This window comes from Eurytemora carolleeae, unplaced genomic scaffold, assembly GCF_000591075.1.
Source record: "Eurytemora carolleeae unplaced genomic scaffold, Eaff_2.0 scaffold67, whole genome shotgun sequence".
Taxonomy (NCBI): domain Eukaryota; kingdom Metazoa; phylum Arthropoda; class Copepoda; order Calanoida; family Temoridae; genus Eurytemora; species Eurytemora carolleeae.
Genome location: NW_019396097.1, coordinates 5,291 through 32,981, shown reverse-complemented (window position 1 = coordinate 32,981; position 27,691 = coordinate 5,291). Strand labels below are relative to the sequence as shown.

General features: G+C 31.0%; 2 protein-coding genes across 2 annotated transcripts; both read left to right on the top strand.

Annotated features, from left to right (window-relative positions):
- Positions 1–254: 254 nt before the first annotated feature.
- LOC111694831 (probable Xaa-Pro aminopeptidase 3) lies at positions 255–18,391 on the top strand. Its single transcript, XM_023463861.1, is given in 25 exon segments — positions 255–360; positions 1,135–1,230; positions 1,847–1,910; positions 4,080–5,191; positions 6,427–6,463; positions 7,141–7,185; positions 7,894–7,954; positions 8,107–8,176; positions 8,506–8,544; positions 8,911–8,928; positions 9,538–9,575; positions 10,153–10,199; positions 10,587–10,636; positions 11,187–11,255; positions 11,798–11,830; positions 12,877–12,981; positions 13,261–13,343; positions 13,414–13,508; positions 13,510–13,552; positions 14,888–15,019; positions 15,767–15,900; positions 16,336–16,434; positions 17,264–17,370; positions 17,789–17,853; positions 18,264–18,391. Coding segments are annotated over 22 exon segments (1,476 nt in total). The 5' UTR covers positions 255–360; positions 1,135–1,230; positions 1,847–1,910; positions 4,080–5,150; the 3' UTR covers positions 18,329–18,391.
- On the top strand, positions 18,380–27,691 carry LOC111694832 (dnaJ homolog subfamily C member 8). Its single transcript, XM_023463862.1, has 12 exons — positions 18,380–18,478; positions 18,848–18,905; positions 19,702–19,768; positions 20,334–20,423; positions 21,017–21,069; positions 21,490–21,525; positions 21,739–21,795; positions 22,300–22,371; positions 24,117–24,221; positions 26,614–26,649; positions 27,287–27,360; positions 27,540–27,691. The coding sequence occupies exons 1-12, from the start codon at positions 18,396–18,398 to the stop codon at positions 27,619–27,621; spliced, it is 813 nt and encodes a 270-aa protein (XP_023319630.1). The 5' UTR covers positions 18,380–18,395; the 3' UTR covers positions 27,622–27,691.

Genomic DNA, 27,691 nt, shown 5'->3' with positions numbered 1-27,691 from the left:
ATTTGGGGTGTTAAAAGATGTAAATATTAGTGTTTAATATAAGAGATTAATTATGAAATACAGAAAAATAAACACTCCCTTGCAGTAAACATTCTGCAGTATGGAATTTTTTCTACAAATTGACATTATATACTTCCAATTGTTTACAATAACAACATTGTTTATTTCTGCCCCTAATATCAATCAATCAACATTTCAGATTGATCGGATGGAATTATATGGACCCCTGCCTCATTCCAGTACAAATCAATCTATCTTTCTATTTATCCATCTAGGATGAGTTAAGTGAGGATAGTTTTAATACTTCTAAGCACCCGATTATTCTCCGTGAAGAACCTGGAAGCAGAGGCACTATGCCAGGTGGGTCAATAATCAGCTGCTTATTTTATTTTTATCTTCTTCATAAATTTACGCTCATATTTATAATAGCCCTCCTGTGGGGTTATGAAGTTAGGTATTTTCCAAAATGTGCTATTTCCCAAGTGTCAACTTCCCTAGTGACAACTTCCCAACTGGCAATTTCCCAACTATGCAATTTTCCATTCGGCAACTTCCCAAGTCCGCAGCCCCCTAGCCTGTCCTAGTCGCAGTGCTCAACCCCTCAGCCCATCTTCATGCAGCGCTCGGCCCCAATTGCAGCCTGAGCCGCCTCAGAAGGCCTAACCTAACCTTTGGGAAATTGACGCTTGGAAAATTGCACATTTGGGAAGTCACCCCTATGAAAATGCCTCTGGTTAAATACTTAACACCATTAAGTCGACAGCTGTGGATTAAAGTACCTCTAATGTGTAAACTTAAACTCCATTTTGATGATTAATAATCGTTTTTAGTCATGTTCTTTACCCTCTATTAAAACAGCATAATTGGATAAAATAGCCGATTTTTCTCATATTCCAAATATCATTCTTAAAGACCATTTATGTTTCTATTGCTTTTAAACTTGCCATATGTAACATCTAGTTTTAAATCTCAAATCTGCGAAAGACGTCACTGAAAATCTACGAAATTCACCAGGAAAACAGTTTTGTCAGGGTATAAAAGTCTCCGAGCAAAAAGACGGATTTTTTTTTTGTAAAAGAATAATTACTATTGAGAGTAAAATATGGGAAAACAATTCTTTTTAATATAATTTAGGTATGGGCACTATGAACAGCATGGGAGGTTACCAACAGAATTCCTTTGGCCGGCCGCCGAACTACTATGGTGGACGAATGGACGAAGAATTCTCAGGTGATTTTTAGATTTTGAAACCGTTTCAATAATTGCTACCGGCTTGTTTTACCTTCTAAACCATAATTTTTTTAGCAATTTTTGGAAATTATTGAAAAACGTTAGTTTTGGATCTAAAATTATTTACATTTGTCCTTCAACAATTGTTGCTGATAATATCAGAAACCTGATAAAAAAAACTCAGATAAAACAGAGTTTGTTTAAATTCATAAATCAAAATGTTATATAAAATAATTACTTTGAATGCTTATTAAAAATTATAGTGGAGCTAATTTTTGTATAAATCTCTTACACAAATACTAAATGGTTGGGTTATCTAAAGTATTAATTAGAACAACATATTTTTTACGATAGTGCTCTCAAAACACAAGGATTAAGTGACCTCTGGTCAATTAAATTTGTCAAAAATACAAAATACAAAGTACAAACTTTTTGCCGGAATAGGAAAATGGGTATGGGTTGGAGGCTATAAGCGTATGCCGTAAATACCATTTTGTAACGTTATTTGTGGGTCGCTTCCCCCTATCATACCTTAGGAGGAATCCTGGATCAAGATGAATTTGATCCTAAAGGAATAAATATTTAGTTGCTAACTCCTTCCTATCTACGTGTTTAGAATGCGAATCCCTAGTGAACGGATCTACAATGCCGCGCACTACTCCAATGTCTCAATACTCAAGGTAAAAAATAGCAATGGAGATCACAAAGATCACAGGGGTAGTTATTATTTTTTTTTTTTTTTTTTTTTTTTCCATTTTCCCCTAGACCATTGACATTCCCCCTCCCCTTGTTTTTTTCAAACTATATATTCCTGGGTTATTATTTTTTGTTCGTATTTAAAATCTTGAATGTTAAGAGTTTTAACAAGGCTACATACATTTGTTCTTTTTTAGAAAACACCTAGAAACACATTTAACTGTTCTCTTATCGAAAGATTTTATTTTTGTCTCGTTTTTTGATCAAATAAACTGTTAAGTAAAAAGAAGTATTTGTAACTTCACTGATACACATTTTAGATTTAATGAAACCCGTAATATTTAAAAATAAGCTCATAGGAGATTTCTCATTGTTTTTGCGGGGGGGGGGGGGAAATTATTGTGGGAGGATTTATTTTGAATCGGGATTAGTGTTGAATTAGGACAAGTGTTGTTTTTTGTGTTTATACTTGTGTGCGTGTGTATATTAAATCTGATACAAATTGTGTAACCAATAATAAGCTTTTATTTCCCAACTTATAACTTGGCAGAGTAATAACCCATTAATCTAATTTGATGTTTTAAAATTAACCTAAACTAACCCAGGCCCCCGCCGGTGAGTTTGGAGTTCTCAGATAGCTTGGCAAGATCTCGACATCGACCTGCACCCGCATACCGGAAACAGTACTTTAATCCCTAGTCGGATACCGCAAATTCGGGAACCTTGAAGGGAAATTCGCAACATGCATCTTCTTAAATCCGTGAAAAATTTTCTCTAGGTTACTTTAACCCTGACCCTTGACAGGACGAATCTCAGTAAATCTACCGGGACATATTTGTTGTTGATTTGGACCCTTCTTCAATCAGCTGTTTGTGCAGGATACTTAACAATACTGAAACTTATGATGTTGTCTTCCTTTATTCTTAAATTTACAATGGTTCCTCATTCCGTATTGAAGACTAAACCTTTTTTCTTGCGACTGAACCATCAAAATAATATTTTGATTTAACCAGTTTTATTTGTATAACGTATTAATGTAGTTATTAACAAGTAATTTCTAAACTTGATCTGAAAAGTTGAAATCAAAAAAAAGTTTTATTTATTTATAATTTTATTTGTTTAATTTCTAACCAAAGGCACCAAGCGTCTAACCAAGAATAATGTTAAAAATTTACAATTTTCTTAGAGCACAGTGATCTCACTGCATAATTATGTACGAAATTGTGCATAACTGCAATACAATCGTTACTTGTTAGTTCAGATTTAGAGTTGTAGGTTAAATAATTATTGTTTTTTTCTTTAAAATCTTTATTGCATGGAACGATTGCATATCTTTAATGCCTTGTAGATGTAGAATATAGAACCTGAATTTGCGCTATTTTACAGTACGTACAATGTACATGTTATTTTGTTGTAGTGAACAAACAAATCATCATAAGTCTTTTAGCTTTTGAACGTAAATTTAGGAATTTTAAGTTTTTTGTCATTCTTTTGGATTATGAATCTTATATAACAAATGTATAAAAATTAAACATATCAGTATTAGAAAAGATTTATCTTTTTCAAAATATCAGCTAGCCGACATATTTGTTTAAAGGGACTGTAGACCCTCAATTTATAGAATGGCCGATTTACAACGGTACATTTTGAACATTTTTTTGATCCTGGTTTACGTATATATTTTTTTTCAAATTGATGGAAATTTATATCTACGACATCCTTGCTGTGAGAAAGGTTCAAGGTACCGTGGTGAATCGTAAATTCTAATTTACAAACGTCTTCAGTCCCTCTCTAGGCAACTCTCCGCGAAATAAAAACTAATTTAATACGACGCCATTTTAAATTTGATCTCTTAGTTAAATAGTTAATAAAATGGATGCCTTACTAACTAGATTTTTGGATGCTTCATATCTTAACATTTTCTCTAGCTCCTCCTCTGCCTTCAAAGCATAATGAGACGTGCACAAAACCCATTTATATTGATTGATTGTTAACATTAATAATCAATCAATCAATCAATTTTTCAATCATATTAACCATATTTAACTGTTTTTATAAGAAAATCAATCCTCGTTTTACAGCTACTTTTATAAATATTAAATCCTGAAACCTTTTTTTAAATTTGTTTAACCTGACTTAAATTGAATTTTTAGGAGAGAAAGAAACCTGTGAACTCGATTGACTAGGTTTTAATATTAATATTTATCATTTAATTGTAGGAAAAACAAGAAAATTTTGAATTTATACAAGTTTGCAGCTATGTATTGTAAATTGTAGAACCCTATTTTGTAATTGTCATTATTTAAGTGATTTAGAATCCTTGTCTTACTCTTAGTCAAAAATGTTTAATTGTATTCATAAGATTATGAATTTTTAGTACTTTTTATCTCGAAAATCTGAAAACGGAATCCTAAACTCACAGATCGGACTGTTGTTTTAACCTATTGGAGAAATGAATGGTTTTGTGTGACAAAAAGAAAAGTATTTTATGTGGTAGACTAAAGTGACGGGGGGAAAATAATGAGTGTAATTATTGGAAATTATCTTTTGCATATTTTTTAAACATTGCTATAATAATCTGTACTACTTTTTTTTCAACAGACTTTGTTTAGAGTTTTAAGTGCAAAAGAAACCCATTTCCTTTTTAATTATAATTGTTCAATTTCGATATCCTACGTACTACTATTTCTTTAGATTTTTACTTTAAAGTATCTTTTCGAAAACTTGGATTTCCTTGTATGTTTTAAGATTCCATTTTTCAGATTTTCCTCTTTATCATGACCATTCACAACTATAATTACCAGTCTCATCTTACTAATTGTAATCTATTAATTATTATTATTTATAATTTATTATTGTTTTTATGTTTTTGACGACATTCCACCACGCTCTTCCGTTATTTAATAAATCTTGTAAACTTGACTTTTATATTTTTAGATTTAATCAATTTAGTTTTTGTCAGACCCGCCCTCCATCTGCGAAATTAAAAAAAATCCTGAAAAATCCTCTAAAATTTTTGGATTTTTTTCAAAAGGCAAAACTTATCAGAAAGATTAATAATGCTGGTTACCAAATGTTTAATTTAATTACTAGGCAAATAATCGTTTTGTTTGTTGGAGAGAGTAGGAGGAGTCAAAATTCATTTTTTTTGCTTACTTGATCACCCAAACATTTCTTTACTGTTCAAATGTAATAAATAAAGAAATTGTTTCAGATGAATTAAAATGCACAAGCTACTGAAATATCGATTAGGAACCAGGATCTGGTAGGTTTTTAGAGTTTACAGTGTTACAGTGTTAATAATAGAGAGAAAATACTTAATTTCAAGTCACTCTCTATTAAACAGTGACATGGCCGATTCAAAACGAACCCTTTAACCTATCGTCTTCAACACAAATAATAGTTTTTCTTCTAAAAAAATTCAATTTAAAATTTTTGATTTAGTAAATTTGAGACCAAGAACATAATTTACTGAATTCAACACTTCAATGGAAAATGAAATTATCCTCCGCTGCTGCTCAGATACAGATGAAAAGGGTTCGGTTGTGAATTGAGCGTAAAGCTCATGAATAGATGGTTACTTAAAATTGCGTCTCAAGTAACTTTAAATGTATGGAGCCATAGTAAGTTTGCCATAAATAAAATTGCAAGTTCAAAATAAAGTTTAATATGGTTTAAAGTTGAAATAATAAAAATCTTTGCCTTTTTAACTGAAGCGCGTGGCCCTCATCGACAATTTTTCTGGCGCAATCGTACAAAGTTTATATTTTAGTATTTACTATTTTTACTCGTTTCATATACATTATATTTAAAATGATTTTTATTTGACCGCTAGGTGTCTCTGCTATCAATGCTTCTGGAATTCCACGTAAAATAGACTCCAACGACATCTAGCGACAAAAAATCGTTTAAAATACATCGTAATCGTTTATGAAACAATTAAAAATTATTATGAAATATCAACTATATACGAATGCGTCGAAAAATTTTCGATGAATATAGGTTGTAATATCTGAATGATTTGTTAGAAATTAAATTGATTTTTTACGATCCGAGTCGAATGTTGCAACTTTCTGAATTTGTGTGGACGCTACGTTTTTCGATTTAGGTCTTTTTAATTAATGTTTTCATTATAGACGCAACAGATATAAGTAAAATAATAAGAATAGCAGCGATCACCATCGATAATTTTTCGCCTTAAGCCCATATACCCCCTAACATTTTTCACAAACGGAGTGTTTAATTTAGGAAAGGAAAAAAGGATTTCGCGGAATTTGTTGATAAATAAAAACAATGAATTTAATTTTTATCTTGTCATTATTCTTTGGAAAAGTTTTATTTTTAAGTTTGGCGTTGATGATGAATGATGATCTAAACCTCATATAGTGTAAATAAATTAAAATCATTATTATTATTAGATAAAGTTGATGTTAGCTCGGACGATATGATAAAAAATGATATTTCTAAACATAATTTTTTTGTTTTGAATTTTTTTTTCAGGCCTTGCAGGTTTTTTTCTCAAGAAGCACCCACTCAGGAAATTAATTTAAAATTATTTTCTTTTTTAAAATTTAAGATTAAATCTATTTTTATTATTTCTAAAAGTTGTTGGTTCATCGTCAAAAATACTAACAATCCATCACTTGTTATATTAGATGTAATGTAAACAATAAATATGTAAGTTTCCTTTCCTTTTCCTTTTTTATATTGGTGAGGGGGGGGGAGAAATATTCCCACAACCTCTATTTGTAGGTTTTTAAATATTTTCTCTTGAAACAATTAATTTTGTATGATTTTGTTATATTTCATGAATATATAATTACTTACTTACTTTAAAAAAAATGGTTTTTGAAAAATAGAATTTTTACCAGTTTAGAACCAAACGTAATAGGGAAACAATTGCTTTCTTTAATGCTTCTAGTATTGCGAACCATTCTTTTAAAGAATAATATAATTGATTCACAAAAGCTAAAATGAAAAAATTAGTTTTTCCTTAAGATTACTTGTTCATATAATTAAGGAACTGTGAAATTGTAAGAAGTACTAGCGTGACCTTCCCTCATTTAAAAAAAATAAAAATGAAATTTCGCAATCTTCTCTTTATTGATTTGATTTATGGTTCAAGACTAATGTAAAGATTCAAAAGATGTAAAAAATAATTGAATATTTTATTTATTTAAATTTTTAAAATTATCTTCAATGATTTGATTACAGAAGTATGGGCAGCCGACACCTTGGACCCATCCGTATTTGTTAAAGGTAGATTTAATCATCCAAAAAATATTGTTTGTTCGAGGCTAATAATTTTAGTTTGATTAACTCCGAGTTACACCGATTAAACTTGATATCCTCGTTGTACACTGTACAGTGTACACTGATTCAACTTGATATCCTTGGTGTACACTGTACAGTTACACCGATTCAACTTGATATCCTCTGTGTACACTGTACAGTGTACACTTTTAAATTAAAGGATTTAAGTTTAATTATTTAAAATTAATGGGATGAAAACCAGCCACAACAATTTATCGTCCTAGCCACATTTTTCCCATTTTTTCGTCCGAGCCACCTCGAAATCCTTGGCCTTATATTATTTGTTTTAGAATGTACAATTCTTGAAGATAAATTACGAAGGATTACAAGGTGGCTCGAACGAGAAAAGAAGAAGAATGTGGCTCGGACGAGAAATCCTTCCCTCACGACTAAAAATGAAACATAATTCCTCTGTCATTTCCCCCTCCCTCAAACATTAATTAATTCCTCAGTAAGATTTTTTGGTTAAAAGGTTTTGAACGTATGATTTGATATTTTTTGTTGCAAAAAGTTGATCAATAAGAGTTTCAAGAAGAAATGCGATTTTGTTTAAGCTCTAATTTTTTGTTAATTTCAGAGTTTTGAAGATTTATGTATTTTGATTCCTGCATTCCCATTTCTATGAAGAAGACGACCTTATGTTTGTTTATTCAGGAGAACGAAGTTAATGTTGGAATTTCTCAGTCAGAATTTACTTCTCGAAGAGATAAACTAGGTGAGAAATCGGATAATTTTGTCAAGGTCAATTTGTATACAAATTAAAAAACAACATTTCTTAAAAGGGGTGGAGGGTGGGTTCGTTAAGATTCCTTCCACTTTAATTTATTTGTAGTTGAAAATTAGTCTTTTTATTGGATTTTATTCTAGTTGAGAGTATATTAAAATCAGGAGGAGTTACTACTTCTAACCGTCATCTCATTATCCTACCCTCTGCCAGGTAGGCTGGACTTCTTAACAAGTTTTCTACTTTTTAATTTAGATTTGAAAATCTTGTTATTTAAACAAGAATCTGCCTTTAGCTTATCAGAAAAAAATTGTTTGCAAAAATATCTTAATTTATGCTGATCTAACGTAGATTTTTGCTAACTAATGCAGAATTCTAGAAAATATGATTTATTTAAACGGAAAATGCTTAATTTTGAGAACTTTTTGAGGGGGGTGGGGTTACAACGTATATTAAAAAAAGCTTAAAGATAAAATAATTGTTCTTGAAAATTTTTAAAAATACGAATCTTGTTATTTTTTAGCATTAATTTTTCTTTTTAGAAAGCAGTTTATGGTAGATCATATTCCTTATTTCTTCAGGTTTTCTTGATTTTTCATCTTATCTTTGAAATTTGTTCATATTCAAATCAAAAGAATTATTTTTTTTTGTATTAAACAAGATGCATCGAATTAAAACTGAACTCAGAACTGTTGTAAATCTTGAGATCAAACATTCAGCAAATCTACGGATTAATTTAATTTTTCTTCTAAATCTGTTTAATTGAGATGATCCTTAATTGAGATGAGCCTTAATCCTCTTAATCCTTGTATTTAAAAGTGTCAGCAAGCGTTTAAGATTAATGAAACTTAACATAAAAGTTCCAAACTCGATCTTAAAAATTTAAAAATCTTAACTTGTAGAATAATTAATTTTTTTAAAAAATTAAATCAAGAACATTTTTTAAGGCAAGACACAGATTTCAGGTTTCATTACAAACAAATTGACTTTTTAAAAATATTTTTAAGAACAACAATTTAAACAAATTTTTAATAAAAGGTATCAAGAAAAAAATAAAATGAAGTTAAAAATGAACCATAAATAAACAAAACCCGATGGATGCTACTTTAATTCTATCGAATGTTTCTGTAAAGAGAACTTAACCAAAGGATTTTTCACGGGCCTCAAATTGCAGTGGAAGTCGGTTTTCTGAATAGAAAATGTAAATTAATAATAGTTTTTATTATTACCAGGTAAAAATACTCTCAATTTGAAAAAAAGAGTTATGTTCAAATGACAACGATACACTAAATTTTTATCTGAGAAAAATTTAACAATTTACGTTTTTAAAGGGTTGATTTCTTTTAAAAATTCTACAAATTGTCTCTGCTTCATAAATATGGAAGTCACGCCTTGAGAACCTTGAAAGTAATTTATTTAGCCTGAAAAATAATGATATCTCAGTCGTTCTTATCTTAGGATAATGTTTTGAAGTGGACAAATGGACATACTTCACCACAAATATAGAGTCACTTGAAATTGAAAGTACAATCCCTTTAAAGATAAATTTTCTTCGTAAGTTTGTAATAAAAAAGATACCTCACGGGATGCTTACAACCTGAATGCAGTCTAGGTAAGATAAAAATCAAAAATTTTTTTTAATTAATAGCATTCTGAAAATCTTTATAAATTTCAGTCATATGTACTATTTACACTTTTGTTATTCATTAAGGAAGACGATAAAAAGGTTCTTTTTTATTTTCTAAAATAAAAGAAAACATGATAATTTTATAATTTTAATGTCGGAAAAATTGTTGAACAATGATTATTGAGTATCCAGTTTATTTTCCTCTACAATTTTATTTATAAATTCTAAACAATCTTTAAGACACTTATTGGAAGATATTTTAAAATTTTAAAAGTAAAAAAATTTTTTTTTTGGTGATTGCTTGTCTTAGCTAGAAAATTAAGTCAGACCTAATGAAATAATCCACCCTTAATCAAAGGAAAGTAGAGACATTTTGGGTCCCTTGAGAGCCATTTCCATTCTCTTGAGAACCATTTCCATTCTCTTGAGAGCAATTTCCGGTCTCTTAAGAGTCATTTCCGGTCTCTAAGAGCCATTTTCGGTTTCTTCAGAGCCATTTCCTGTCTCTGAAGTGTAATTAGTAGGAGTTTTTTTTTAACGTGGTAACCCTTTTTTTCCTTAGTTATTGAGTTTTCTGGAGAAAAATCTAAATCAACGCTTTTTATGAAGGTAACAAGCAATAATTAGTTTGATCAAATACGATTTAGATTTGATTGATTACTTCTGAAAATTATAACGAATTGACGGTAATTATTTACTAATTACTGATTAAAAGAGTACTCTTAGATTCATTAATGATCGAATTGAGATATATATTGGAGTAAGATTAGGTTTTTCTAAATTAATGATTAGTAGATTGTTTTATTGATTATTGGTTAATGATACATTTAACAGTCGACCGATTGATTGATCGATTGGTTAAATGATTTGTTGATTGACTGAATATGTTAATTGTCGATTGATTGGTTTAATCACAAATGATTCTTTGATTGATTGATTAAATGTTTAACTTAATAATTGATTGATTGATTGGCTTACAAATTATGAACAATAAAGGAGAATACTGCCTATGAGGAGAAGTGGGAAGGAACTCGGTTCGGTTTTAGGTAAATAGAGGGGGAGCATTCATGATTTACGTAAGAGGCAAGAGAGTATTCATGATTTATGTAGGAGGCAGGGGAGTATTCATGATTCTTGTAGGAGGCAGGGGAGTATTCATGATGTATGTAGGACGCAGGGGAGTATTCATGATGTATGTAGGAGGCAGGGGAGTAATTCGTGATTTCTGTAGGAAGAGGTGACGTAATTCAAAATTTCTTTAGAAAGAGGTTTTAAAGTAATTCATGATTTCTATAGGAAGAGGAGGAGTAATTCATGATTTCTGCAGAAGGAGGGGGAGTAATTCATGATTTCTGTAAGAGGAGGGGGGGGTAATTCACGATTTCTGTGGGAGGAAGGGGAGTAATTTATGATTTCTGTTGAATAAAGGGAGTAATTAATGATTTCTGAAAAAATAGAGAGATTAAATCCTGTTAAATGTAGAAGGACGGAGAGTAATTCATGATTTCTGTAAAAATATGGAGATTAAATCCTGTTAATGTAGGAGAAGGGGGAGAGAAGTATTTGAGAAGGAATTTTGATGCATTATTATTTTAGAGAAGCAAAAGAGTTCTTTTGTGTTGATGAGGTGGTGGCGAATAAATCTTTTAGTGAATATATTCATAGGAATCCATTACTAACGTCATCAAGTCTTTTAATGGTTTTTCATTCCATACTGAGAAATTAAAATTCGGATTTATTAAAAAAATTTGAAATCCATTACAGCTAGTTTGGAGACGGAATTGTTCTTTTCTTATTTATTTTTTTCAACTGGTGTTGGAACCTAAGCAAGTCTAGTAAACTAGGAAACAGTAATTTAATTTTCATTCTTACTTTTTTTTGCGAGAATTTTTTTTAATCCAGTTTAAAGAAATTATTTTTTCTATCTTGTTGATGCTTACCAGAAGAAACGTTAAGAGTTTTTAGATCACACATAAACCCCTATAATTTTCACATAATTGCTACATTTATTTTTTTATTTTCGTATTTTCATTTTCAAGATTTTAGCAAGTCTGCAGTTAAAAATTTATTGACTTCTTAATTTTAATCAAACATTTTTTAATTATTTCATTTCATGAAAATGCGTTTCACGTATGTATTGTATTAAAATTTTGTCCTCATTACCTCGTTAAATGTAATTGTATTATAAGTAACGGATAATTTGTAAGATATTCTTCAGAGAAAGAAGCATTTACGCTCTGGTAATCATTTTAGACTTATTTAGATAATAAACTTTCGTCTGAATTCCCCCCCCCCCAAAAAAAAAATCAATTAAATTTTTTTTTGAAAAGAATCAAAAATATTTTTATTTTACAATGCAGTCTTTTTTAAACATTATTTACATGATTATTTTTAAGACATATTTGAAATAGATTGAATGTAGTACAGGGTTAGCTACAAAGGATGAGACTGCAAAGACGACCGAAACACTTAGAATATGACGATTACGAACCCAAGTTTAAATCAAGTCTTGTGCCTTTAATATAGTATTTTAATAGCTTGTTTAATGATTTGGTAAAGAAAAAACAAGTTAACAATTGTAGTAAGCCATTAATAAAGAGAAATAGATAGTATAAAACTAAAAAGTCTCATCCTTGTGTAACCCTGCATTAGGTTTTTTCATATGTTTATAAAATACAATTTACATAACTTTTTGAAGAAAATATCACGATATAGTTGACAGTAAGTGACATTTTTTTAAATATATTTTTTTAACTCTAAAGTATGATTGTTTTCTCAAGAAAATACATACATAGACTGCAGGGGTCCGTATAATTCCATCTGATCCATCCCAAATGTTGATTGATTGATATTAGGGGCAGAAATAAACCATGTTGTTATTGTAAACAATTGGAAGTATAATGTCAAGTTGTAGAAAAAATTCCATACTGCAGAATGTTTACTGCAAGGGAGTGTTTATTTTTCTGTATATCATAATTTATCTCTTTTATTTTAATGCTAATAATTACATCTTTTAACACCCCAAAGCAGTACACATTTCTGAAGTGTAGTACACTTACACAAAAACTTTTCAAAGTTCACAATGACATATAAAGTGTACTTTCAACCCCCTAAATGTACTTTCAACCCCGATCCCATTTGGGATCAGAAATGGAATTTTAAGGACCCCTGACATAGAGTTGGGAACTAATAAATGAATTTTGAACATATTAAAATCAATTCAAAAAGTCAGTTTCTAAAATATATAAAAAATATGAAAAAAAATTTTAAATATAAAAATATTAAGGTATGATCTGATGGATCCTCGGGATGCAGAATCTCATCAATTGATTAATTCATTTATCTTAAACGCTAAAAAACGACACCCGTCGTTAACCGTTGAGGCTCTTAGGTAATATATTTTTCATAATAAAATATTACCTTACAGTAAAGCATTTACCTTTTTGAATATACGGAAAAAAGACATTCTTTTTCTCGGTATTTATCAGATAAAGGTACTGTTGTGAATCGACATAGGTCTCTTAAAGCTTTGCCGATTATCAATCGAAATTCGAAAGTATTTTTCAAATTCAAATAAATGTATTTCCTGGCCCAATGATTATTGCATATAGAGAAATTTTTGAATGGTTTAAATTGTCATATTTGAATTTGTTGCATAATAAGTTTTTAGGCCTGTTTTGCACGAGTTGCGCAGTATTAAGTCCCCAGCTGAAATAAATCTTATGCGTACAACATGTCAAATAGGAGCCCAAGGTAAGCTTGTAAAATTTTCTTGTAAAAAATTTATTAATTTTCTGTATAATATATATTTATTTGTTTTTAGCTCTCCGAAAGACAATATCGAAGTCACAAACTATGAAAACAGAACTTGAATTTCAAGCTAGAGTTGAGTTTGAGTCTAAAATGAATGGTTTTGNCCCGTGGAGCCAGCTATCTTGCCTATCCCCCAGTAGTTGCCGCAGGTATAACGGGGGGGGGAACACTTGGAGCCAGCTATCTTGCCTATCCCCCAGTAGGTATAGCGGGGTGGGGTTGCGTGGGAACAACCATAAAATTTTTAAAAAAAACATCCTCGCCATATCCTTTCCTGTCTTCTGTACAAAACCGCAAGTAACTTTTACAAAGAACCGTATTTGAAAATTATCCATCAGAGAAACTCTTATCAGTTTCCCAGAGAAAGTTTGAGAGGGTACTACTAGGTGTTGGGCATGCAATGACGTTGGCAGTCCGTTTAACAAAGACGACATTGAACGTGATAAAATTGAAAAAAATTTGTATTAATCTATCTTTATTATTTGGAGTGTCTGTCAATCTTAAAACTATTACATTATTGAGAACTACACAACAAATTTGATTATTAGAAAAACATTAGTAATAATCTAATTTCTAAATCCATTTTCCTATTCTCATTCTATATCGTATAATTTTTTTGATTATCTGGTAATTAGTCCACTTATAGTTACCAGGGGGGCCTGGCCCCTCCAGAATGGGGGGGGGCGGCGGGCGGCCCCCCCCTAAGGAAATTTATGATATGAAATAAAACATCAAGGGATGATAGATACAACTAAAATAGAATTGAATAAATGACCTGAATACCCGTTAAAAAATTTTCATCTTATTATTTATACCAATATGCCTGTAAAATTACAGATAGAAAGTGTGAGAACTGGAGTTTATAGATAGAAATTAGGAGAGCTTATGTTTTGTAATGGAGTTCAAAGTGCGTATTTTTAACAAAGAATGTCAGATCATGGTTGGAATCAATTATTTCTGTATATGGGAACTCTGAACCAGAAAGTTCGTCTACACCTGCAGCTTCTAGCAGCTCCCTTCAGAAGCAGCCTTCTACGGTTCTGCTCCAGCTCTAAAGGTTCATCTACACCTACAGCTTAAAGAAGTTCCCTACAGAAGCAGCATTCTACAGTTCTGCTCCAGACTGCTACGTGTTCTGAAGACTCATCAATTCCAGCAGTTGAGAAGCTCCCCAAATTCCCCCACAGAAACTAACTACACAGTAAAAACGCTCCTATATATTCCGTAACAAGTTTTTACCAATAAACATTTTTCAACCCCCACCACGTATCATTTAATTAGACCTAAGGTTTAACAGTTTACTGATAAAAAGTATGAGAACTGGAGTTTACAGATAGAAAGTAAGAGAACTGGGTTTTACAGATAGAGAGTATGAGAACTGGAGTTTTCAGATAGGAAGTAGGAGATCTGAAGTCTACAGTTATATATCCAATGTCCAATGCCCATTGCACACTAAATCAGATATTACTACATGTTGAATTTAGGCAACAATGCAACAACAATTCACTACATTGATGCCTGTCAATCTGTGGAGACTGGAGATATGATGCTGATGGATGCTGGTTGTGAATATCATGGATATGCCAGTGATATCACAAGAACCTGGCCAGTTTCAGGCAAAATCAATGCTAAGCTATTTGATAGTCCAAAGGACTGTAATATAAGAGTAATTTAAAGATGGCAATTCCCGAATTACAACGGTACCCTTAAAACTTTAAACTGGTAAAAAATATGGGAAAAAAACGTCGTTTTTCTGAATTAGTGTTTTCTCCATCGTTATTTATAAGCACTAAGTTGCTTTCGCAGAGAAACCGCAAATGAAAATAAACAGTTTAAAGAAACAAAAACATTGAAATCTAATTCATACTTGATTGAAAAAAAGCTTTCAAGAGTACCGTTGTAAATCTGACATTGTCATCTTTGCTCTAGGAGTGGCACTTGAAATTTCCTTATAATATCCATACAAATTGATAATAGTTTTTGATAGTGACTATTTTTTTGACAAATTCAAATGTACGGAAAAAACTGAATTTCATTGCATACCTGTTTTTGTTGGTTAGCTACAGTGGTCGGCGTTTTTATGAATACAATAAAGACAAGTTTTCTATTCAAGTTTGGATATAACAATCATTTTTTAAATTACAAGTTTACTAGTAAACTAAAAGAAGCTGCTGATTGACAGCTTCTCTTTGTTTCTATTTTAATGCTGTTTTAAAGTTAAAATCAAAATTGAAATTTAATGTTTCTATTGAATTGATATATACGACGACGATTAAAGACGAAAAATTCTCCACAATTACCATTTTAAATGTCCCAGTAAATAGATATATTAGTTTTACAAATTTTGATTTTGGCGGGAAAAGGAAAATTTACTGATGCACAGCTGACTCTCTACCACGTGGTCCTTGACTGCCAAGAACAGCTGATACAATCCATCCAACCAAACCAAACCTCAATACAGCAATTATACTCAGCAATGCAAATTATTTTAGCAAAGGAATTGAGCAACTTGTACTCGTATATTTATTTGATAGATTCAAAATTTTTGAGTTCACAGTCACAGAGTATCTGGGTATTTATGTAATTTTATTATTGAAAAATAATTAATTTAGTACAATTTAATTTATTTATTTTCTTTTTTAAATTTTTGCATTATACCAAAAATATATTGCAAGTATTGACTTTTTTGGGAAAAAGGTTTTAAAACAGCACACAAAAGACATTTGAAGTCATGTATGTAGAAGTCCTTTTCATTGTTTTGCTAAAAAGTTCCAAGTTTTGTGCCATATTACAAGACAGATTTCAACGGTAAATCAAGTTTCTACATAATAACTAACATAAGAGGACATTTTTGACTTTTGTTACAAGACAAATCCACAGAAAATGGATCATGAGAAAAGGTTGCCACAAAAAAAATTGCTGAATGGTTTAGAACCTTCGTGAAGCTGGACTAATATCGGGTGAACATGATGATAAAATGGCGATTAGAATGGCATATCAGTTCTGTCCTCACAATGTTGGTCATCATCTGGTAACTTATAATTATACAAGGGGTATATATATATTTTTTAATATCATTGCGCCCCTTCCCCCATTCTTCCAGAAATTAGTTTATAACCCAGTAAAACAGGATGGTATTTTTTTCCGGAGAAATTGTGAAGGTAAATATTTTTGGCTATTACTTTCCTCGCAAATCTTTAAGGTCCTCCCCCCCCCACACACCACCACGACAACAAAAACTTTATCAAATAAACCTTTTTGTAGATTTTACAACCTTTTTTGTTTAGATAATGCTCAAATAACCTTTAGAATTGATAACTTAATTCTTATTTTACATTAAATCAGAGATAAGATATAGCAATTGCAATTTATGGAAAAAAAAATTAAAATCCTTTTCTCCTCAATCCACATTTAAATTTTGCATTTCTGTTACTCACTAAGGGAACATATAACATATATGATTGTGAGAGTGTGAACTGTGAACTGAACTCTAATAACAACAGTAATAACAACAATAAAGTAAATGAAAATAATAATGATAATGTTATTAATAATACTTTGCACTCTACTGTCTAGGGTATGGATGTACATGATTGTGGGAGTGTGAACACTAATAACACTAATAATATGATACTTTACAGTCTGCTGCCTAGGGTATGGATGTATATGATTGTGGGAGTGTGAACACCAATAATATGATACTTTACACTCTGCTACCTAGGGTATGGATGTACATGATAATAGTGGGAGTGTGAACACTAATAATATGATACTTTACAGTCTGCTGCCTAGGGTATGGATGTACATGATAGTGGGAGTGTGAACACCAATAATATGATACTTTACAGTCTGCTGCCTAGGGTATGGATGTACATGATTGTGGGAGTGTTAACAAGGGTCAACCTTTACTTCCTGGAAATGTGATTACTGTAGAGCCTGGAATATACATCCCTTCTTCTAATACAAGGAAACTACAATAACAGGGTGGACAAGGGTGTAGAATTTTTAGGGGGGGGGGGGAATGAAAACTTAAACATTAAAAGTCAAGAAATAATTTTCACTTTGGCAGATCATTAACTGTACAAAAAATGTTTTTCAAGATTACATACTATACAATTAATTTTAGTCAAATTCAAAATTCCTTTTTTTCTTTGCAATTTTGCAGCATAAACGTGCTTGTCACTTTTTAATAGAGAAAGGGCAGTAAGATAACAATGACGCGTTCATTATTTTTATTAGAAACTGGTCATTTATTCATTCTTAAACTGATTAAGATAAATAAGAAATGAATGCAATTACTATGTGGTGAATAGAGTACATGGATTATAGATTCAAATTTGTTTCTCTTGTTTTCTTTAAAATTGTTATTGTTGTTACTAAATCAGTGTACCTGAGGAATTCCGGGGAATAGGGATTAGAATAGAAGATAATATTTTGATAAATCAGACAGGAAAGTTGAAAATTTAGACGTAGTAAAAAATCGGAGGGAGGCGCATTTTGATAAACAGCAAAAAGAAGCTGAATCACTTATTTTGCCATTTGAACCACGTCTACGCAGTTCAACCATGTCTCACTTTTCATTTAATTTGGTCCTTGAACCCATAATTTATTATTATAATACAGAATTTTAAATAGTTTTTTTCCTTTATTAATTTCTATGGTACAGATTACAGACTAACAGACGTTAAAACAAAATATCTTAACACAGTTGTTTAACCACAGCGTTCGGGCCCCAATGATCAATTTTAGACTTACTCAACCCAGAATTGGTATTTTTGGAATAAGCCGGGTGTACAATGTGCACTCATATTGATCTTAGATAAAACCCTGGAATAATGTTTTCAACTTGTTATTTGTTAGGCTGTGAAGTTTTATCTAAAGAATGTCCAAAATCTTCCCAAGAAATTCAGGATTTAATATATTAAAAAATTCCGCTTAGTTACTTAATTTTTATAATTATGATTTCCCAGAAATAATGATAATTTCTTTGAAATGTTTATTTTCAGAAGAATGATCCGAGCAAGTTTGTTGCACAGAATGCCGCAACTTCTTATTAGAAGATGTTTCGCCACGAGGCAGGATTTTCAACATGGCGGCTGGATATTTTTTTTATCTTATTTTAATATTCATTCTTAAAAAAAAACTATTTTAATTCTTAATTTAACCCATTTTTTAGAGGCACAACTAGGGATGTCTGTCCTCCTTTTAAGCTTTTCCGATTCTATATTTCCTTCTCTAAAAATATATAAATGTACAATAACAGAATAAAAACAGAGCCATTTGGTAATGCAGGTGCAACCTCTATTGATTACCCAAATTTTATCGTGTTTTTTTATTATTTTACGAAACTGTTATTTTACTGAAAATTGCTTGCGCGCATCGCCCATTATTAAGATTAAAGAAAGTACTTTAAAAGAGTGCTATAATTGTACTCCTGTATTCAGTTTGAAAGATTTTGAAACTTTGTATGATTTAATGGAAATAGAACCCTACTGTACAAAGGTAATGTATTTTAAGCACGAGATATTACAAATAAAAAATCACAATTTACTATGTAGTTTGGATCCGCCTAACCAGAGTTGGTTGTTTTGATTGGTTGGCCCATTATAAGCGAATAAGAATTGTAAATAAATAGATGGATGTACATTGTACGGTGTACATTTTAAACTAAACAATGATGATAAAGTATAATGAAGGGGTGGGTACTCAGCGGAAGGGTTGTAACAAAGGGTAACATATATTATTAGAATCATGTTATGAATTACAGGGTGAAGAAGGTATCAAAGACTAAGTTTATCCACATGAAAAATAGTGATTTTTTTACAGATATAACTTGCATAACTATCTAAATAGTTTTTGAAGATTTTTCTTTAAAACAGTTTTGCAGATTTAGTTTCTTTGAGCTCTAATACAGTCGAATTACATAATTCCATTCTCTTTGTGTACATTGTAAAACAAAACAAAAAAGTTGTGGATTTTCAAAATTTTCAAAAATTTAATGATAATCGAATTTTGTTGGAGGCAAGTTTTTTACATTTTGATCATTCATAAACCTTCCCTTGGGCCACGTGAGGTCCCAAACAAAATTTGGGCCCGACAAGTTCAACGATTTTGACGTTTATTGGACAGACAGACAAACAAGCAGACAAGCAAATTATATATTTAGATTGATTTGATAGTTATTAAAATTTTGATTGATATTTTCAAAAGAATTTGGAACTCTACCCTATATTATTCACTAATTAGGTGTTGATCACCATCAACACCTAATTTTTAATCTCTTCAAACTGTTGTTCAGACTGAAATAAGAGAGAGTTGGTTGAGATTATCCATGCTGTATCATCCAGATTTAAACAGAGATTCAGGGAGTTTAACCCAAAAATAATTTTGCATTATCTTAAACAGCCCCCCCCCCCTCNTCTGCTCAATTCAGAACAGAACCCTTGAAACCTTTATCTGCTCAATTCAGAACAGAACCCTTGAAACCTTTATCTGCTCAATTCAGAACAGAACCCTTGAAACCTTTATCTGCTCAATTCAGAACAGAACCCTTGAAACCTTTATCTCTGCTCAATTCAGAACAAAACCCTTGAAACCTTTATCTGCTCAATATTTCTCTTTCTAGTTAGAAAAGTGTTTAATTCGGACAATTTCTCCTTGGTTTTCCAGTAGTAAAAATGCTCAAGCCAAATTGGATGGAAATATTTAACGGAGACTATAAATTTTAAGGAAGTATATTCTGTCGCTTTGGCATAAATAAACGAATAAAGGAAGGGTACCGTTTTAAATAAGACATTTGACTCTTTAAATGAAAGGGTATGAAAAACTAGAAATTTGACTAATGAAAGAAGAATTTATCTTACCTTGAATAAGTTTAACTTGTACTGTAAAAAAGTAGTCCCCAGTTCTGGTTTGATGGTTATCTTGTAGAGGAGAATAAAGAGAAGTTTATGAAGATAAAAGATGCTTACAAGATACTTATAGACGACCAAAAGAGGGAAGAATACAACAATAAAATAGGTAAAAATGTGGGGTTTTCTAGAATTTTCCCTTTTTACTCTTTTAGTGACCGAGTCTGCTATTTAAAAATTTCGGGGAAATAAGACTCAAGACTAAGCCGTCAGTGAGACTAATTTAAGACTCGAACTTTAAAATAAGTTGTAATTCTTGGGTTATTAAACAGGTTTAAATAGAATTTGGCGGATTTTCATGGTTTAAATTGGCGGTTTTTTGGATTTGAAAAAGATATTGAGATTAATTCTAGACACAAAATGTCGTCAGCTGATTCAAAACTTGGGTCTTTTTACCTGGGTATAGGGAATTAAACCCCGAGTCAACGCTTTTAAATTAGTTTGTTATCTGTAACAAATTAAATCTTTAACATGTTTTCAATAAGAAGAATTAAATAATTTGACTTTTCTATAACAGGTTTTCAATAAGAAGAATTAAATAATTTGACTTTTCTATAACAAGTTTTCAATAAGAAGAATTGATTAAATTGGTTGTTCATGACTAGTAATACTATTCTACAAAACAATTCTGAACTTTTCAATTCTCAATAAATAAAAATAAACAATTTCTTGAATTAATTTAATAATGTATCTGTTTTCTAGGATTTATTCACCACGACCCACCGCCAAATTATCACAGAGAATGGACACTGCAGGTTAATTATTTTAATTTATGTAGAATAAAAAACAGCTAGGGGCGTAAATAGATAAGGGGGGTTGAAGCTTAAAGGTTAAATTCTATAATATACCTTTGCACTTCAATATTGACAACAAAACACAGAAAAAGGAGAGGATAAAGTTTTTTTTACACTAGAAGTACAGGATTGAGGAGGCCGACAGAAGATACATGTCGGAAAGATTTGTTAACAAACGGTTGATTTTTCTTCCCTTCACGATAATATCTTCTATGAAAGTAAACAATTTGTACGATAGAATAAAAAATAAAAACAATCTTTTAGAGAACAAAAAATTTTAAATATGTTTTATAATTTTTAACTTTTATTGAACCTCTTCATTATATATTAAGTTAGCCGTTTTTATTTTTTATCCTGTATTTTGATTTAACATTTTTTTAGGGAGAGAAAGATAGAGTTCGAGCTCAAGCATATAAAGTAACGATTTTTTTTCTTCAATTTTTTAGTTTTATTATAATTGCATTAGAATGATTTAAATTAGAATTTTGTAAAATAATTATGTAATTTTTTTTGAGCTGCTTGACTTTTTAGGTTTGAATGTTTAATATTTGGAAATTTACAATTCCTTTATTTTCAACATGAAAATACTTAATCTCAATAATGATATATAATTGATTTTTAACCTTTAAGACAATGTGGGATGAGTCTCAAATCAGAGAACTTATGTCAAGTGAAAGGTTAAGAGAGGTAAGTATCTTGGAACCAATAAAGATATAAATATAAAAATTACCCCTCCCCCCTCTCGGCTCCCCCCTCATCTATCCTTCATTTTTAAGTATAATAAATATAAAATTAAACATTATTCCCTCCCATCTTTCATGTTTAAGTATCCTGTCTAATTTATATTGATAGAGTTGCTTGCCCGAATCACAACGATACTCCTGAAAGCTTTGTGAATTTGAGAAACGGAGAAAATATGCCTTCATTATTTATAAAGGATACCGGCGTGAATCGGGTATTCTACTATTCCCCTCTTGATTTAAGGGTTATTTAAAGCATTTTTAAAAATTTAAATTTTTGAACGACGTAGACGATTGAGCAGAGAGAAGGCAACATTGCAAAATTTAGTCTACCATCAACTATTTTATTTTACAAAAATGTAAACAAAATAAAAATGTTAAAATAAAAAAATGTAAATTTTTTTTAAAAAATATTAAAATTAAAAAACAATGTTAAACATGTTTTTGCTAGGTGAACTGGAAAGAGAAGAACCCGGCTGAAAGATACAAAATACTTCAAGAAGAGCAGATGGCTCAGGATAAGGTTAATAAATTCAATTATTGTGGGACCCATAAAACTATAGAATATAAAGTTCCATAGTTCCAAAGATTTAATGCAAGGAAAGTTATTTCAGAGGTGTACGCATCTTTTGTACTGCAGTGTACTGTCTCTGGGCGGTAATGTAAACACAAGACGGATGTCGAAGCCTGACATGGGACCCATCTTTCACATAAATAATCAATGAAATATTCTGGTCATAGGAAACTATTATGTGAATTATCAAAATTATCAAAATTCAATGGTTTTAACCTCCTCGGATACTAAACGAACACTGATGGCATCCATTCTTGTTTACAAATTCCGCCCAGAGAGAACTGGTTTCAATATGTACGCAGAGTATACGCAACTGCAAATAACTTTTCTTGTATTACATTCTTGCATAGTTCCATGATTATGAATCACAGCAAGTGTGCAGTGTTACTTGTTTATTTTCAAGCTATTTGTAGCCTCGTTATATAAACACCAACAACGCACAAAGATGCTTAATTGTCGTTTTCTTATACAACAGTTTTTTGGATTCTATTTCACTATAAATTAGAATTATACACTTTTTGTGTAGAGAGAGTGCTTGATTCAAATCAAAATAATAATCTTCGTAAGGGTTGTGTGCATGTTTAAAGGAGTGACCGGCGCGACAATTTATGGTGGTTGAACTGAGTATGCAGTAGACATATAATGATATAAAACGTTTCCACGATGTATAATTACTGAGTTTGAGTGCAAAGTCGACGTTCAAAAACATGAATTTGGGTGAGTAGTGGGTACGTTTTCAGAATCGGTTTTTTTTTAAATTATTAAATAATGACGACGAAAAAAAATTTTTAAAAAATTATACAGTAAACTAATTAGTTGTTAAGGAAAAGAAATTTGTCAATGAATTAATGTTAGATACAATTATTTCGTTTTCATCATTATATTGAATTTCTTGTTGTCTATGAATTTGTTTGCAGATTTCTAAAAATTCTTCAAATGTCGTGTTTTCAATAAAAATTCAAGAAAATCTGCAGAAAATCTTTGTGAATAATGAGAGATTATAGAAACTAATAATTGAATAAGATTACTTATTTTCGGTGATAAGAGTTAATTTTTATTTTCTCAACCTGTTCCTAAACAACTAATTAGTTTATTGTAGAGTTTTGTTTACTTCTTTGTCATCGTTATTTAATAATTTAAATAAAACTGATTCTAAAAACGTATCTATCCATATTCATGATTTTGACCGTTGACTTTGCGCTCAAATATACGTCGCAGAAACAAAACTAAATATTCAGTACAACCACCATACATTGCCGGACACTTCCTTTAAGTAAGAATATAGGCACAAGAAAAGAGTACGTTAGAACTAAGAATATGCATTTTTATTAATATTCATTGTTAAATATTTATTTATTTCTAAAAGGGACTATACACGTAATCTCAAATGAGCCTCCGTTTATTAAAAGGAAAAAGAGTGGCATTGTCCAATAGACCATGTCTGAGTAACATTGTCGATTTTCTACCTTAAATCTTGTTTAATTCTGAAAATTTGCTTCTATGTCTCAATTGCATATTTCCACAAGTCCCTTTATCAGAGAAACCACGCATGAAAATTATCAATTTTTACCAATAAAGAAAAGGATATCTCACTCGTTCAATACCTGTCATATACTTAAAGCGTACCGTTTTTACTCAAGCAACTCACTCTATAAAATGTAGGATCACTTGAAATTATCTATTTATCTATTAAGTCTAAGCATGAGCTGGAACGGCTTGAAACTCCCACCATACGTGAAGCTTCCTGGCGATATGCTGGACTATTTAGTTTCGCATTTCTACTCTCAGTACTAGCTTATGTAAGTATATTTCTACTCTCAGTACTAGCTTATGTAAGTATATTTCTACTCTCAGTACTAGCTAATGTAAGTATATTTCTACTCTCAGTACTAGCTTATGTAAGTATATTTCTACTCTCAGTACTAGCTTATGTAAGTATATTTCTACTCTCAGTACTAGGTTATGCAAGTATATTTCTACTCTCAGTACTAGCTTATGTAAGTATATTTCTACTCTCAGTACTAGCTTATGCAAGTATATTTCTACTCTCAGTACGAGCTTATGTAAGTATATTTCTACTCTCAGTACTAGCTTATGCAAGTATATTTCTACTCTCAGTACTAGCTTATGTAAGTATATTTCTACTCACAGTACTAGCTTATGCAAGTATATTTCTACTCTCAGTACTAGCTTATGTAAATATATGGAAGATATTGTGCAGATTAAAGGCATCTCTGCTCATTAAACTAACAAAGTACATTCTGTTCACCTCAACAAGTTTTCAATCATTTTGATCTCTGCTGCAAAAATCGTAGAAAATGGCGGAAAAAGACCCCTGTTTACTCAAAGTTATAAAGAAAGTCCAACAGCAATTAAGAAAAAATATTCATTAAAAGTGTGAAAAGGGGTTCACATTTTGGGCTCACAGGTTTGATTCCCCATTTTGATAGTACGTCATACCTCTGAACTAGACAGAAGGACTAAATGTGAACTCGTAGCACCTATAGATTTAATTTTATGCGCAAGTAAAAGGAAATAAAATTTATCTGATTACATATGAGAAATTCAAAACATTAGAAAATCTAATAATTGCCGGAAGACTCAAATGGTGTGGCATGGAAGACCTAACGATTATGGAATATGACTTTCGGAAGACAAAATTGCTAATATGTGGCATAGAAGGGGAAAATGTTGTGGCTTATTGCCGCCTGCCTTCCCCCGCTCGTTGAACGTGAGACCTGGTTGTTAAATCATTAGCAACTAGACCCCCTCCGCCCCTCCCCCCCGGTAAATCCACCACAGCTCCCTTTACAAACATGAAAATAAAATAATATGTAAATATTTATTTTATTGAATTAGGCCTAAAGTGTTCACTATAAGTGTTTGCTATTGAATTAATTCTAGTTATTTAAAGAAAGTAATGAATGTAAACATAGAAAAGCGGTTCCTGGTATTGTACCCCTAATAAAACAGGGGATTTTATTTTCTAAAATTTCCACCGTTTCAGTTATTTTTAATTTAAATTAGTTTTCAGATTTTTTTTCTTCAAATAATAAAAATAAGTATAAAAATGTATCTCTTAATTTTTTATGCCTCCCCAATAACACAACTGCACTACCAAGTACCCAACCTTTCTAGCAATCCTCCAGGTACCCACCCCTCCCTGCAATTCTCTAGGTACCCACCCCTCCCTGCAATAATCTAGGTACCCACCCCTCCCTGCAATTCTCCAGGTACCCACCCGTCAGGCCTCCCTGCAATCCTAAGCTAAGAAAAGTATACATATTTGTTGTACCACAGAAATGTAAATTTCCTTTCTTTATGCAAGCACATTATAGCATAATTTTTGACAGGCAATAAATAACAAAGACGTGTAGTAAAAAGTCAAACTTTTAAGAGTTTTTTTTTATAAAATTTGGTTACCCTCACAGCTGTCTTTTTTATAAAATGTGGTTACCCTCACAGCTGTCTTTTTTATAAAATGTGGTTACCCTCACAGCTGTCTTTTTTATAAAATGTGGTTACCCTCACAGCTGTCTTTTTTTATAAAATGTAGTTACCCTCACAGCTGTCTTTTTATAAAATATGGCAGCTGTCTTTTTTATAAAATGTGGTTACCCTCACAGCTGTCTTTTTTATAAAATGTGGTTACCCTCACAGCTGTCTTTTTCATTCCAAAAATTAGTTCTGAAGACATGAAACAATTCAGGGTTAACCGCAATGGACGATATTTCAGGGACGACTGTTCAGTTTTTACCTTTTTATTACAATCTAATTTTCTACATGTGAAAACTAACTTTTCAGACTAACTTAACTTAGTTAGATTTCAACCTTCAGATCATGACATTTTGAGAGTTTTGGGTCATAATTAAAGTAACATTCTTAAAGCACTGTCTTGTACATATTTAAGTAAATTTTACTTATTTGATCAACTCAAATGTACTTAAAAGTAAATATAGGTACAATTCGGTAGACCATATTTTTTTCAAAAGCATTATTATACCTTGATCAATATAAACAAAAAATCCTATATATACTAATATGTATAAACTTGTATAAAGCCTTTTTTACAAACAAAGTATTATGCAATTTTAACAAAGTAAATACTGTTATATATTCAGTATGGTCATCTTTCCTTAAATAAAACGCTTAAGACACAAATAAGATAATTAATAATAAAATTGATTTTAGAGAATTTCACTGATTGAGGAACAAGATGAAATCAAGGTATTATTTCAATTTTAAAGGGACTGTTGGCGAAATTTTAAGTGACCCTCCTTGCAAGTATGGTAATCCCCGCTTTTTATGATTGATAATTTGGTGGTTTTTAAAGGTGATCTGTTAATTTGGAATACATAAAACATAAAGGAATTAACAGAATTAAGCCTAGAAAACTGACAAAATCTTAAACATTATTCATCAGATAAAGGTTTCGGGGGTATTTTTTGTAATCTTGTGGAAAACATGATTCACGAAAATAAAATATTGACCAAAGTTGGTTTTAAAATTTTGTTTTGCGCTATTTCCAAAGAGATTGGATAGAGGGGGGGGGGATTAATGAGCTAAAATTGACCAAATATTGATATTTTTATCAACTTCCTTACTTAAATTATCCTTCTTGTGCTACTTAGTTAAAATTGGTTCCGGTGCTCCAACAAACTTTGATAGATGTAAAATTTGAATTTGAGTTTGGGTTATTAGATAGTCTACACTCAAGTAATGTTTTATGTGAGGAAACCTCCTGGATTAGTCAACCTTGTATTATTTTGAATTTTATTATTTTATTCTAAAATACTGCACTCTCAACTAAACCATACCTTGTTAGTCACTCCCTTTAAGAATAATTCACTTTTACATGTATTAGCAAGCCCACCTGGATGCCCTGATGAAACCGGATGTAGAATTGGAAAATGGAACCGTTATTTCCGGTTTTAGCAGGTAATTACACCTTCAGACAGCTCGCTTTTAATTTGTTAGAATATTTTCTTCAAAAAGAACACTTACATACATTTTAAATTTTTAACTCTATTTTAATGAAACAATGATTAATAGTTAATTCTGCATAACAACTATTTAATAGTACCACGTCCACAACAACATTAACGATAATTGTTTAGACGGAAAGACGCCAGGTACTCCTGGATGGTGGATTTAAAGACTGTCAAAGAAAACCTAAGACTTCAATCTGCAAATGAATAGAACCAACCAATTGTAATCTAAATTTTGTTAATATTCATAGAAAAGAATAAATCATCTTTCCAATGTAAAA

Coding starts and splice junctions, on each gene's coding strand:
- LOC111694832 (XM_023463862.1), top strand. CDS start 18,396: ATGTTTATTTTCAGAAGAATGATCCGAGCAAGTTTGTTGCACAGAATG. Junction 18,479..18,847: donor AGAAGATGTTTCGCCACGAG/GCAGGATTTTCA, acceptor TCCTGTATTCAG/TTTGAAAGATTTTGAAACTT. Junction 18,906..19,701: donor TAGAACCCTACTGTACAAAG/GTAATGTATTTT, acceptor ACTGTTGTTCAG/ACTGAAATAAGAGAGAGTTG.